The sequence below is a fragment of the Apus apus genome, chromosome 3 (assembly GCF_020740795.1).
Source record: "Apus apus isolate bApuApu2 chromosome 3, bApuApu2.pri.cur, whole genome shotgun sequence".
Classification (NCBI taxonomy): Eukaryota; Metazoa; Chordata; class Aves; order Apodiformes; family Apodidae; genus Apus; species Apus apus.
In genome coordinates, this window is record NC_067284.1 from 110,675,189 (window position 1) to 110,687,588 (window position 12,400).

Sequence of the window (12,400 nt, forward strand, 5' to 3'; positions counted from 1 at the left end):
TGAAATTGTTGACATTCAGATCTCTGCGGGAGAGGGCAGGTTTCAGCTACTGGTTCCAGTCAGCCAAGAAATTGAATTAGACATCAGTTTATTGGCTTGGGCTCTGTGTTAGACCTGGAGCTGCCTGAGGAGACAGCAGTTTCCCCAGGTAGACTGAGGAAGCTTCAGCAGCAGTTGAGGGGAAGAGAAGGGCAGCAGTGGTGGGATCTAACTGGAAGAACCTGAGAAGCATAAGTCTGGGAGTTAGCTCCAGGAAGTCAGCAGTCATTTTTCAAGCATCACTCTTTGGGCTGAGACTCTTTCTTGCAGCTTTTTAAAAGGGGGACATCTCACACTCATTTTTTGTGCCATGTGCTTGCTTTTATATATATATATCTATATCTGTCAGTAATTGCTTAGATATTTGGGCCTTATCTTTACAAATTAAGAGGTTTGGGCAAGACACTGCAGTACTGCAGCCATTGATTGGAATTTTTCAAAAGTAATTTAAGAGAGTGATTCCTTGTTGACCCTTAGTGACATTTGTGCTGTGTCATGTTGTGGTGATTTCAAAAGAATTCACACCAAGTTAAGATGAGAGTAGAGTTTTATGAACATTCTTATAATACTAGATTACTCACTGTACTGCAGCAAGTAGAGCACTGGCCAAGCAGTTTGTAAAGTCAGTATGTATATCTGTAGCTGACTAGGTTTGCCATTTTGAATAAGTACTTAGCAAGCCTCTGCTTCAGTTTCCTTGCCTTCAAAAAAGAACAATTCTCTCTTTCAAGAAAGGGACTCAATGCTTTTTGTCTTCTCCAGTTGATTTTGGGCTGCAGGTTTCATCGACCTGCCTAGAAAGTTATATGGTTCTTTGCCATCAAAGGAAAGCTGACAGGTTTCCAGTGTGCTAGCTCAAGCTTCAGCTGGACAGTCAGCTGTGCTTTTCTAACAGCTTTGTGGATTACCATAAATATCCTTTTCTTTTTTTCATGTCAGTTTTTCTGTTAGGTGTTCTGAGTGGAAAAAAGTACATAAAAACACATACATCTTTATTGTGTTCAGGTTGTAATGCCTGTTAAGCCAGGGAGTAAAGCCAGCTGTCAGCCACTGATGAAAATGGATTAGACTAATATTAAAAATAAACATGTCCTAGTTCATGACCCACTTTTTGCTACATGTGAATCTTTGTTCAAAGTGTTTATTTTTATTAAAATCTTTTATACTTTCATTAAGGATTTCAAGCAAGGAATGCACTTCTGCAATCAAACCTTTCACAGACTCAGCTGGCTACTATTTGGTAAGTTTAGTTACTGATTATTAATTCCATGTCTTACAGTGCTAAGAGAATAAATGTACTTTATTTAATAAGAAATGGTGAAGGGACACCATAGATATAAAATCATAAACTAAGCTACATGTTAAACTAATTTGTTCATAAGTTACATTTTCAAAAGACACATTGACATATAGTTTTTTTCCCTCTTTGTGTTTGTTTGCTTAACTCCTTATAATAGCACAGATACTTATTTTAGTTTCTGATTCAGTAATGCCCTAGTTTAGCTGAGATGAGGGTTTGTTCCTTTTAGAAGTAGGATTCTGAATTCAAGCTTGTTAGTTTTAAAATGTGGAGAAAGATTAAAAAGCTGAAGGGTTACTTAATTTTTACAGTTTTACTGCAGTTCCCATAAAGGTGTCTGCACATTACACATTTTAAGACTTGCCTTTACTTTGGTGCTGGAAATGGTTACAGTATCTGAAGGCTTGAATGTGCCCTGCTAAATATGGTGCTTTGTGTTCCACCTTCAGACATAACTAGGATGTTATACATAAATATACTGGCCCAGCAGAATTGACAAGAACTCGGTGCTTTTAATCTCTGAGTTCCCTTTCTTCTTCCTCTTTATCCCAGGGCAATCATTTGTTTGTCTCTAGCAGCAGCAAGCTGCAGTATTGCCTTATATTTGTTCAGCTTGTTTGGTTCATGCTGTAAAGATAAAAATGGGGAGTCAGGCTGTATTCCTGCACTCTGCTCTGGGGAAATAAAGCAGGCTTAGAGTGACTGTTTTCTTCCTGGGTTCCTAGCCTGGAGTGTCAGTAGCCATTGTGAGCAGGTCTGTGTACCCATGTACAGATGATTAATAGCTCAAGTTTCAGTTTTGCCCAAAGTCAGGAATTAGTAATATTTCTACTATTCTGTATTCATGGTACTTAGTGTAATAATGGTGCTGTGAATAGTGCTGGTCTGTGAACATAATAAAAATCTCATTTCATCATGTCCTGCTTTTGTTTTTAATTGTGGGGTGTGTGTGTGCTGGTTTTTTTGTTTGTTTTGTTGCTTCCTTTTTGGTTCGAGGGGGTTTTTTTAAACTGCCTTTTTTTTTTTTTTAATGAGCAGTTATTTTATTAACCATTTACTTAAGTACAGTCTAAGGATACATTCCTGCAATTGTATCTACAAAGATGGATCTTTTAGAAAGGTTCCTGCTTTCTTGCCTGTTTCTCTGGAAACAGTTTACTGTTCCATGTCTCCCCCTTCACCACCCCCCTGGTTTTTGTGGGAAGCATTTTGTAGGCCAGTGATATGATTGTATGGTTTATCTTCTCCTTTGAAAGGGCAGGTGATCCTTTTCATCCTCATGTCTTCCCTGCACTGTTGGGGAGCCACAAGGTGAAAAAAGAATTATAAGCAGAGGTTCCTGTTGCAGAATTTGATGTAATTTTAAATCAAGTTTTCTTTTGCTTTAAAAGAATTTTTTTTTTAAATCATTTTGATCTGTTTTAAGAACAGTCTTGGATTCTCATCCCAGCTCTTCTCTTGCTGATGCAGTAAATCAAGAGATGTCTCTTAATCTTTCCTGTCCTTTTTGCTGTATTTTATAACACCTGAATAGCAGTGCATTTTGAAGAAGAGAAGACTCTGGGGGACCTTACAGCAACCTTCCAGTACCTGGAAGGGGCCTATAAGAAGGCTGGGGAAGACCTGTTCACAAGGGCATGTAGAGATAAGACAAGGGGTAATGGTTTCAAGCTAGAGAAGGGCAGATTTAGGTTGGACATTAGGAAAAAGTTCTTTAATATGAAGGTGGTGGATCACTGGAATGGGTTGCCTAGAGAGGTGGTGGGGGCCCCATCCCTGGAGACATTCAAGGTCAGGCTTGATGGGGCTCTGAGCAACCTGGTCTAGTGTGAGATGTCCCTGCTTGTTGTAGGGATTTTGGACTAGATAACCTTTAGAGGTCATCTTCCCACCCAAGACATTCTATGATTCTGTGAAACAGAGTAATACCTCTTTTTATCAGCTGTTCATGTTATTAATTGTAATAATTTTTACGAGACCATTTCACAGGAATTTTCTGGTTTAAAAATTTTATTTACATTCAATTCTTTCAACTATCGTTTGTGAGCAATTGTGATATTTGTTTCTATTTATGATTTCTGTTAAAACTGTGCAGGTCACTAGCTGATATTGATGGAGATGGGCAGCTGAAAGCTGATGAGTTTGTGTTAGCCATGCACCTAACTGATATGGCCAAAGCTGGACAACCTCTGCCACTAACTCTGCCTCTTGAGCTGGTTCCACCTTCTTTCAGGTATATCACTCAGGGCAGTGAAACATAGAATATTTTCTGTGGAAGTGTTTTAAATGAAGAAAATGGCTGTGTTATTGCTCTGACAATGCTGGGGGCTTTTTACCCTCCAGGAGTGGAAAATATACTGAAAATATAAATGGAACTCTGCCATCTTACCTGCCTGTGCAAGAGGAGGAGCAACAGAAAAAGCAGCCAGGTAAAACAGGGATCATATTCTTAATATACAGGGCTGTCTTTGAAGGTGGAAGCCGTAATAAAATCCCTAAGGAGCTTCATTCCAGGAGCTAGATCCCTTTTAACTTGGATGGTAGGAAGGTTGTTAAGTGGATATAGTCAGCTTATTACATCTAGCAGAATTGAGAAGGCAGAAATAGGGGCTATTTTTAGCTGTAGGAAAGGAAGAGTATGCTGATGAATAATGTATTTTGGAAACAAAATCCATCGTGGCCACACACTGCCATACTACTGCACATTTTTTTTTCAGCTGAAAGTTCATCCCATTACTTTTTTCTGGACATTTTGGAAACAAGAGGTTCCAAGGTAGTTTAATTCTCTGAAAACTAGATGCAGTTTGCACATAATGTAGATTTTGCTGTGTCTGCCTGATGCTACCAGCAAAGGTCTCTTGCATGCACTTTGCAAGACGTGACTTGCTGGGAGCCTAAACCATTTCTTTGTCTCTCTTTTTATCCTAAACTGCAGTAATTGAGCTTGGTCCTCTTTTGTTTTCTCCTGGTTTTACCTCCCAGAGCTCTTACAGTGAACACCCAGAAAAACTTAAGCTCTGTCTCTGTTAGTGTTTCTTGCACAGTGGAAAACCTTTCTAATGGAAGATAATCTTCTCCTAGCTTATAAAAGCTGTTCTTTTATGTTTCCTCTAAAACTCAAGTCATTTTTGTGGTCAGTCTTAAATTGCAACTTTTTTTTTTTTTTGGTGCATTTGGAACAGACTTGGGAAAATCTAAAGGTATTTTTGAAAGGAAAAATAATACTTTAACAAATGCAAGATGCTTCTATCATCCATGACCAGACAGCCTGAGCCTGCCTAAAAGAAAGAGTTTATCTTGAGCAGCATAACCGAGGTATTTGTTTGAGAGTCGTGTTTTGCACAGGACAGAAATAACTGCCTTGCCTTGTTTTAGTGACGTTTGAGGACAAAAGGAAAGCCAACTATGAGAGGGGAAACATGGAGCTGGAAAAACGCCGTCAGGTCCTGTTGGAGCAGCAGCAGAGAGAGGCTGAACGGAAGGCTCAGAAGGAGAGAGAAGAACGAGAGCGAAAAGAGAGGGAACGTCAGGAGCAGGAACGGAAAAAACAGCTGGAACTGGAGAGGCAGCTGGAGAGGCAGCGAGAGCTGGAAAGGCAAAGGGAAGAGGAACGGAGGAAAGAAATAGAAAGGCGGGAGGTTGTTTTCTTGAAATTATTTCTTAATGCTTTAAGGCATGTGTACATGCATAAAGTGTCCCCTTGGCAGAGCATTCAGGTTTTGAGTGCTGCCTTTGGTTCTGCCTCTTCACGTGGCAACTGGCAGGTTGTCTTGAAGGGAGCATCGCTTCTGGCTGAAAACGTTGTCTCTGTCAGAAATTCAACAAGCGTTGATATAGGTTGAAGATTCCCAGGTGCTTCATAGGACAGATGAGATTTTCTTGGACAGATTTCTTGGGTTTATGCAAAAATCTATATACCAGCCAAGATTGTACTGAATTCATAGTTTATAACTTTTTCACAGTTGAACTGGAGACAAATTTGCTTCTACTCGGCGTCTCAGCACATGCAGAAGGCCTGCATGTTTTTTGTAGTTCTGTGAAATATTCAAAGGAGGTTATGAGGAATATCTGCTAATGTGCTTATTTGTGGGCAGTATTCTAAGATAAACAGACTTTCTGTCTGAATTATGTCGCTTTACTTCAGAGTTAGGAGCATGACATGAAGAATCTTACAGGATTGCTCCATTCCTTGATGCTGAAGTATATAAGAGTACTTTACAACAGACAGTATGAGGTATTACTGTTATGCTAGTTAGAAACAGAGCACATTATATTAAATCATGATCTCAGAGTTCTGCATTTCCATTGTCATTTAAGGTAATGTAACTTTTCTGCAGGCAGCAAAGCAAGAGCTTGAGCGCCAGCGACGACTGGAGTGGGAGAGGATTCGTCGCCAAGAGCTTCTTAATCAACGTAACAGGGAACAAGAAGAGATTGTAAAGTTGACCTCTAAAAAGAAGAGCCTTAATCTTGAATTAGAAGCTCTGGTGAGACAGAAATTTCACTACACATATTGAGATACAGTATTTTAAAGCATGCAAATCTTAGAACCTACCTTAATTGTCCAGCGGGAGTTTCACCCTGCTTTGGATGAGCAATCTGAAGCAGATATTTTGTGTTGTTTTAAAGAGTTGATCATGAACTGACTGCTCACAGGTTTAGTGAAGAAGTGCTACATGCTGTGTGTGGTGTGATTTCTCTTTGCTTTCCTTCCAGACGGACAGACAGCAGCAAATCTCAGGCAGATTGCAAGATATTCGAAGCAAAAACCAAATTCAGAAAACTGAACTGGAGGCATTAGATAGGAAATATGACCAAGGAATTATGGAAGTCAAGCAACTACAACAGCAGCTTCAGGTATGTGACTTCCTGTTAAGCTTGTAGCTTTTTTACTTCTGTGTTTCTGTTGATAATTCATGCTGATAGGGAGGAACAGTGAATGGGTTGGATTATAGTGGAGACAGGAAATCAGCAAGGCCATCAACACTGCATAGGTTTTAGTTTTATTTGTGGTGTTAAAGAAATTATTAAATGCCCTACAGCAAGCTGACAGTTGAAAGAGGACAGTAGTCAACACCTCAACTGTTCTTATGTGAAACAGTAATAGTGACTTATCTTTGATGAATTCTTTTGTGGCTCCAGACTCTCAGTTTTGATGAGGAATGTTTTTCTGTAGGCCTTTGGCCTGAATTACCCTGCTGCTCTTTTTTTCTCAATTTGAATAGCAAGACATGAATTACTTCAATTCAGTTGACTACCAGAAGTCACCCTCTACTGTATTTTTGTGTAATGCTCCTGCATCTCAGGACATGTCTTTTCATGTTCCTTTGTGTCATAGGAAGTTACCGTTTTATATTAGGCTTGGGGCAGTCAACTTAAAACACTCTCATCAGAATATTCACACTTTTACCTTGTCTGGGTTTTTTTTCAGGGTTTTTTTTCTACTTGTATTAATGTTTTTGGATCAAAAGCATTACATTTTAATAGTATTTATAGAGAGTATAGACGTAATTTTTGCCTCTTCTCCATAACGATAACTTTCACCCATGTTATGTTTGAAAATTCACCCATTTTTACTTATTGATTGACAAACAATTTTAAAAATTTGCTATGTTCTCTTCAATATCTACAGGAATATCAGAATAAACTAATCTATTTAGTTCCTGAAAGGCAATTGTTAAGTGAAAGAATTAAAAACGCTCAACTTGAAAACACTCAGAGTAAGTGCCTGCAAATGAATTCTCTTTGGTGTGTGTTGCTCTCTTGTTCATCACTTGTAAAAAAGGCTGAAGGATACAGGGGTGTTAATGTCACCTTCACTTTCATATTTTTTTTCATCTTAGCATCATTGTTTTTGCATTCCATTATTTCCTTCATGTTCTAAATAAGGGGAAAATAAACACATTTTTCAAGAATACACAGATTTTGCTTGATTATTTACACAGACTATGCAGCCCCCATGTACTATTATATCTTGTCTTTTTTTGGTAGTGTAAACTCAAGGGAGTTAATTTATGTAAATTTTAGACTGGTCTTTACATCACATCACACCACACTAGAGCTCCCTGTGTAGAAAAGCTTGCTGTGAGTTGGTCTGATACTAAAAAAAACAACTTACCAATTATTCTGTATCTATTACATTTAATGCCTGTGTGTCTCAGGTGTTGGGACCATTTCTTCTTCTGCTGTGTAAGAGCAGAAAGGGGTAAATCAAGGAAATTTTGTGAGGAAAGAGGTTGGGGACATATGTATATTAGGAAAATGATAAAATAATTAGTGGAAACAAAAATCCTTGTAAAATTGCTTGTCTTATGCAGGTACAGGAATCAGTTCCGTGCACAAGAAGTCCCTAGAAAAGGAAGAAATATGCCAAAGACTTAGGGAACAACTAGATGCCCTGGAGAAAGAAACTGCTTCTAAACTTGCTGAAATGGATGCATTCAACAGCCAGCTTAAGGTACGTGCAGTCTTTGAATACCTTGTCTTCCACCAGTGAGCAGCATCTTTATTTCTCCATCCATTCACAAAAATTGGTAGCACTTCTACCAGGCTTCCAAAAGGCTTTCCCCAAGTTCTAATGTCAAATAAGAATTACTGACATTCTTGGTGTAATGTAATAGAAATGCACTTAAAACTGTTGTTAATGTAATAAAATATGAATCTCTTGCTAATCATCGCTTTGCATGAATCAACTGTTGCTCAGTCTCAACTTTTCTCTTTTAGAATCCATTTTGATTTAGAATTGAGGTTTCTCAGGCTCTTACAACTTCTCTTTTTATGGTATTAAGGTTATATTGCTACATGTTTTGAATTGTGGACTGAATATTTAACTTATTTGAAGGAAAGACAAGGTTTCATAGTACATTGTGCAAGATCTGGTAGCAGACTTTGATACTGTCCTACAAGTGAGTGTAGGCCACTTATTTATGTAGAAGTTAAGAAATAGTGACCACTATCATAGAATTAGAGAATGATAGAACGGTTTGAATTGGAAGTGGCCTTAAAGATCATCTAGTTCCAGCCTCCCTCTATGGGTGGGGACACCTCCCACACCTCCCAGGTGTGTTCAGGGCCCCATCCAACCTCGTCTGGAACATTTTTATTTCAAAGGCTACTCTTGGCTTGCCTAAAAATGCATGCAGCTCTCAGGCAGGGTGACATGCATCCACTTAACTTGACTTACCACCTTACTCCCTACTGGCACTGATGTGAACTTTATTATTCTTAAGTAATGGATTTATGCTGTGCCAGTGTAAGGGCTCTGCACTCTCCAGTACAAAGAACACAAAGGAAAATATGTAAATGCTTAAGAGTTTATTTTCTTTTCTTTTTTTTTTAATGGCTACATATAACATGCAATTTTGGTTACTTGTTTGTTGCATGGCTTGCTGTGTTCTGTGGCTGCATCTACCATTTAGTCTTCCCTAAAATATGTTTTTAAAAATACAGTGCAAAGATTAATTGGCTTTTTATCTGCCTTATCTTACAGTGTGAGAATATGGATGATTCTGTTCTTCAGTGCCTTTTGTCTCTGCTAAGCTGTCTCAACAACCTCTTCCTCTTACTTAAGGTTATTTTCTAATCTTTGGCTCTTTTGGTTTTTAATTACTTTGCAGTTTTTCTCTGCTTACCCTTTCTGTTTGGATGTACAACAATAAACTTCCCTAAAAGAAAATCAATTCCTTTCTGCTAGCTTTTCCTTCCTTTAAAAGACTTAAAATTTTCTTACCTGCTTATAAAGCTGAACTGCAAAATACTGATAGCCATTTTATATATTAACAGGCTATGTTCACTCAGTTGTTTTTTCTAGAGATTTTCATTTTTAGTTTCAGTAACAGCAACCAAAAATCTTAGATGAAAACAGTGTCTTCTCCTACCTTTCCTTCTGTTGCTTTCTACCTGTCTCACAATACCTGTATCCCTACATCTTAAGCTTTGAGTCAGGTTAATGAATTCTTCTTCGAGTTTAAGAATCTAGAAATAGCATCAAATACCCAGAATATGACATTATGAGATGGCAAATGCAATGCTGTGTTAAGCCTCCAGATTAACCCAGTACTAAGACTTGCTGGTTTTCCTCAACACTGCTTTTGTCTGCTGGGGTCAAAAATCCAACTTAGATTTTTTTTTTTTTCCTCATAAATTATTCTCAGAATTACTTAACTGACCTTTAAATCAAAGATAGAAGAGTTTTTATAATGCAGTTTTGTTTCCATAGTGATCCACAATTTCTAGGCAAAATGAGAAGAAAAAGTATTTTCAGCTGAATATGTTTTGGTGAAAATAGTAGTCAATTGTTTGGTTTAGCTTGTTGCTACAGAAACTTTCACTTACACAGAGATCTGGTTATGTTGCACATAATCTCCATATGTTGCACAGTATCTCTTGGGCAGAATTCTTATTGGTAGAGAGAGGTACATATTGTAGTGGGAACAGATCATTCTTAAGGGCTTTGTTTGCATTGATGAGATCAGATATGAAAAGCCAGAGGATACCTGTTGCTTTGTTCAGTCTCTTGTCAATAGGATTCCAAAGGAAAAATAATGTAGTATCTTGCAGATGTTTTGTGACTTGATAAAGTACGATTTCAAGAAATTCTATTGCTGATTTTTTTTATTATTTTTTTTTTCCTTCTGTAAATTTAATTATCCAAAAGATTCACACTGATTTTCTGCTGTGGAAAAGTTTGTTATCAGAGAGATGGAATAGGGATGGAAGGATGTGTTTGAAGGACAAAAGTTCATAAATACAGGAAAACTCCAGTCTGAGTTAGTGTCTTTAGGCTATGGCTTCCCCCAGGCGTAGGCTTGCTGGATGTTTGTCTGAAGTATTTCTGATTTAAATGTGGGACTGGTGATTCAGACAGCATTGCAAAGGTGAACAACACCTTACTGAAGGGATGGATCCTGGGTTTATGGTATTGTGTTGGCATTCAGTTGGTCTGCCTCCTCAGCAGATGTGTCTTGGAGTTATTTAAAAGATGCTTCGTTGCCTTCTGTGTCCTTAGGTAACATTGTGTTCAAACACTCAGTTTTACATTTTCTCCTCTGTTGTATTTGCCATTTCCAGCAGGTGAATGACTGGAAGGGCTCTTTGAAAGCCTAAGTCAAAGGCTTTGCAAAGCTGCCAGCTGCTTTTATACTTCTATTTATTTGACTTTCTTTACAGTGATCTCCAAGGACTATTAGTAACTTAGTATCACTTTGTCCATTTTTACTAAAACTTGGTCCACAAAGCATAAAAATGCCTGGATGTTTTTTTTCAGAAGATTGGCTTTATTCCTTTTGATGTACTTTGTTGTCTTTCCTCATTAGGACCTGAGAGAAAGTTACAGCACACAGCAGTTGGCCTTGGAGCAGCTCCATAGGATTAAACAGGACAAAGTAAGAGAGGTAGAAAAAAGAAGAGCTGAACTTGCACAGAAAAAGCGACTGGAAGATGAGGCTGCAAGGTACTATCTGCATCAGCATTGCAGTTTTTAAAACAAATGGATGTTGTGGTGATGTGAAGACACTGACTGTAATAAGCAGGAGGTCTAATCAGTAAAAATACCTCCTAGTGAGTTGCCTTAGAGAAAATGTTTTATATGGAGTACCACTGATAGAAGATGGTTTGAATTTCCTCTTTCCAATCTGTTTTTATCTTAATTAAAAAAAACCAACAAACAACCAAAACAAAAACAAAACCAGCCTTATAAATCAGATAAACCAAGTAGTGACTTTTGCTAATAAGAGTTTAGCTCCTTTAATAAGTAGTCCTCACACAATAAAATACTTTAAGTTTCCTGCTTCTTTTGCTGACCTTCAAAAAATCTGACCTATTGCCCTAAAAGCACTTCAGACTGAGTAGGGACTATGTTTTTTGTTCAGTCACTTTTTGCTCATCAGGGTGTAGGTGAGCAGGAATGCTCGTGGAGGCACAGCACAAGCAAACACGTGGCAATGTTTCTGTACCAAGATTTTTATTCCATTTCTTACTTAGACATGAAATACCCTGGCACTCATTTTAAGGTAAAGCATGATTGCCTGTGAAAGAGCTTGTTGCCCAAAGAGAAAGGGAGTTTGATCTGCTCTAGTTTTTTTGGTCCTGCTCTGGCAGGGGGGTTGGCCTCGATGATCTTCAGAGGTCCCTTCCAACCCATCATATTCTGTGATTCTGTGATCACAGACCCAATTGAGCTTAAAAATGCATTCTATTACTCTGTGAACCCCATCTCATTCATTCTTCTCTGAATGTTCTCCCACTTCTGTCTCAGAAAAGCAAAACGGGAGAAGGAAAACCGATGGCAGGAAAACATCCGAAGGGAAGAGGAAGAGAAAAAGAAGCGACTGGAGGAAGAACGAATGGAAGAAAAGGTCCAAGAAAAGCTGAAAGCTGAAGAAGCATTTGCTCTGATGAGAGACAGTGAGAATAAACAGCTCCATTCAGAGGAGGAGAAGAGCAGGCAAGCCATGATCTTGAAGGAAACAGAACAGCAAAGGCAAAGGCAACTGGAAGAAGACAGAAGAAAGCAAGAACAAATTGCAAAAGAAGCTGAGGAGAGGCGTAAGCAGAACGAAGAGATGAGGAAGAGAAAAGAAGTGACCAACTCTCAAGAGGTGGAGAAACGCACTTCTAAATTAAGCATAAATGAGAGATTTGCAGATCTGTTGAAACCAACAGAGGGGAAAAGCCTTAAGCCACCCTGGAAGAATGAAGGTAATCTTAGTCTGTTAGATTTTTGCTTTAATGATTCTTATTTTCCTTTTTCTTTTTTAAGTTTATGTTGTTTCCTTCTTTAGAAATATTACTGCTAATGTGACACTATGGCAGGCTTGTTGTCTAAAATATTATTGCAAAACCCCAGCAGTGTTCTATGTCTTAAGTAAGATATAAATCATCCTTTTAACTTAGGTTACTTTTATTAGTTTTCAGTACCTATAATCCTCGTGACAAATCTTCCAGTGACCATGACCAACAAATCACAGGTGCTGGTGACAGTAATATTTTAGCTTTTTCCTAAGGGCTGCACTTTCTTTCATTAAAGCAGAATGCTAATATAGAGAAGTTTTGTTCAGTTCT

The 12,400-nt window shown here is 38.2% G+C and overlaps 1 protein-coding gene across 7 annotated transcripts in view; it reads left to right on the forward strand.

The window, feature by feature from the left end:
* ITSN2 (intersectin 2) overlaps positions 1 to 12,400 on the forward strand; it is an 83,323-nt gene that overhangs the window by 39,122 nt on the left and 31,801 nt on the right. For 6 of the 7 annotated variants that reach the window (XM_051613642.1, XM_051613640.1, XM_051613645.1 and 3 more), the window contains exons 9-19: positions 1,216 to 1,279; positions 3,435 to 3,572; positions 3,683 to 3,768; positions 4,715 to 4,977; positions 5,677 to 5,826; positions 6,056 to 6,196; positions 6,972 to 7,059; positions 7,657 to 7,796; positions 8,829 to 8,909; positions 10,654 to 10,790; positions 11,595 to 12,037. In XM_051613642.1, the coding sequence (XP_051469602.1) occupies positions 1,216 to 1,279; positions 3,435 to 3,572; positions 3,683 to 3,768; positions 4,715 to 4,977; positions 5,677 to 5,826; positions 6,056 to 6,196; positions 6,972 to 7,059; positions 7,657 to 7,796; positions 8,829 to 8,909; positions 10,654 to 10,790; positions 11,595 to 12,037 (1,731 nt within the window). The remainder of the gene's footprint in view (positions 1 to 1,215; positions 1,280 to 3,434; positions 3,573 to 3,682; positions 3,769 to 4,714; positions 4,978 to 5,676; positions 5,827 to 6,055; positions 6,197 to 6,971; positions 7,060 to 7,656; positions 7,797 to 8,828; positions 8,910 to 10,653; positions 10,791 to 11,594; positions 12,038 to 12,400) is intronic. The other variant, XM_051613644.1, reaches the window with a different exon arrangement.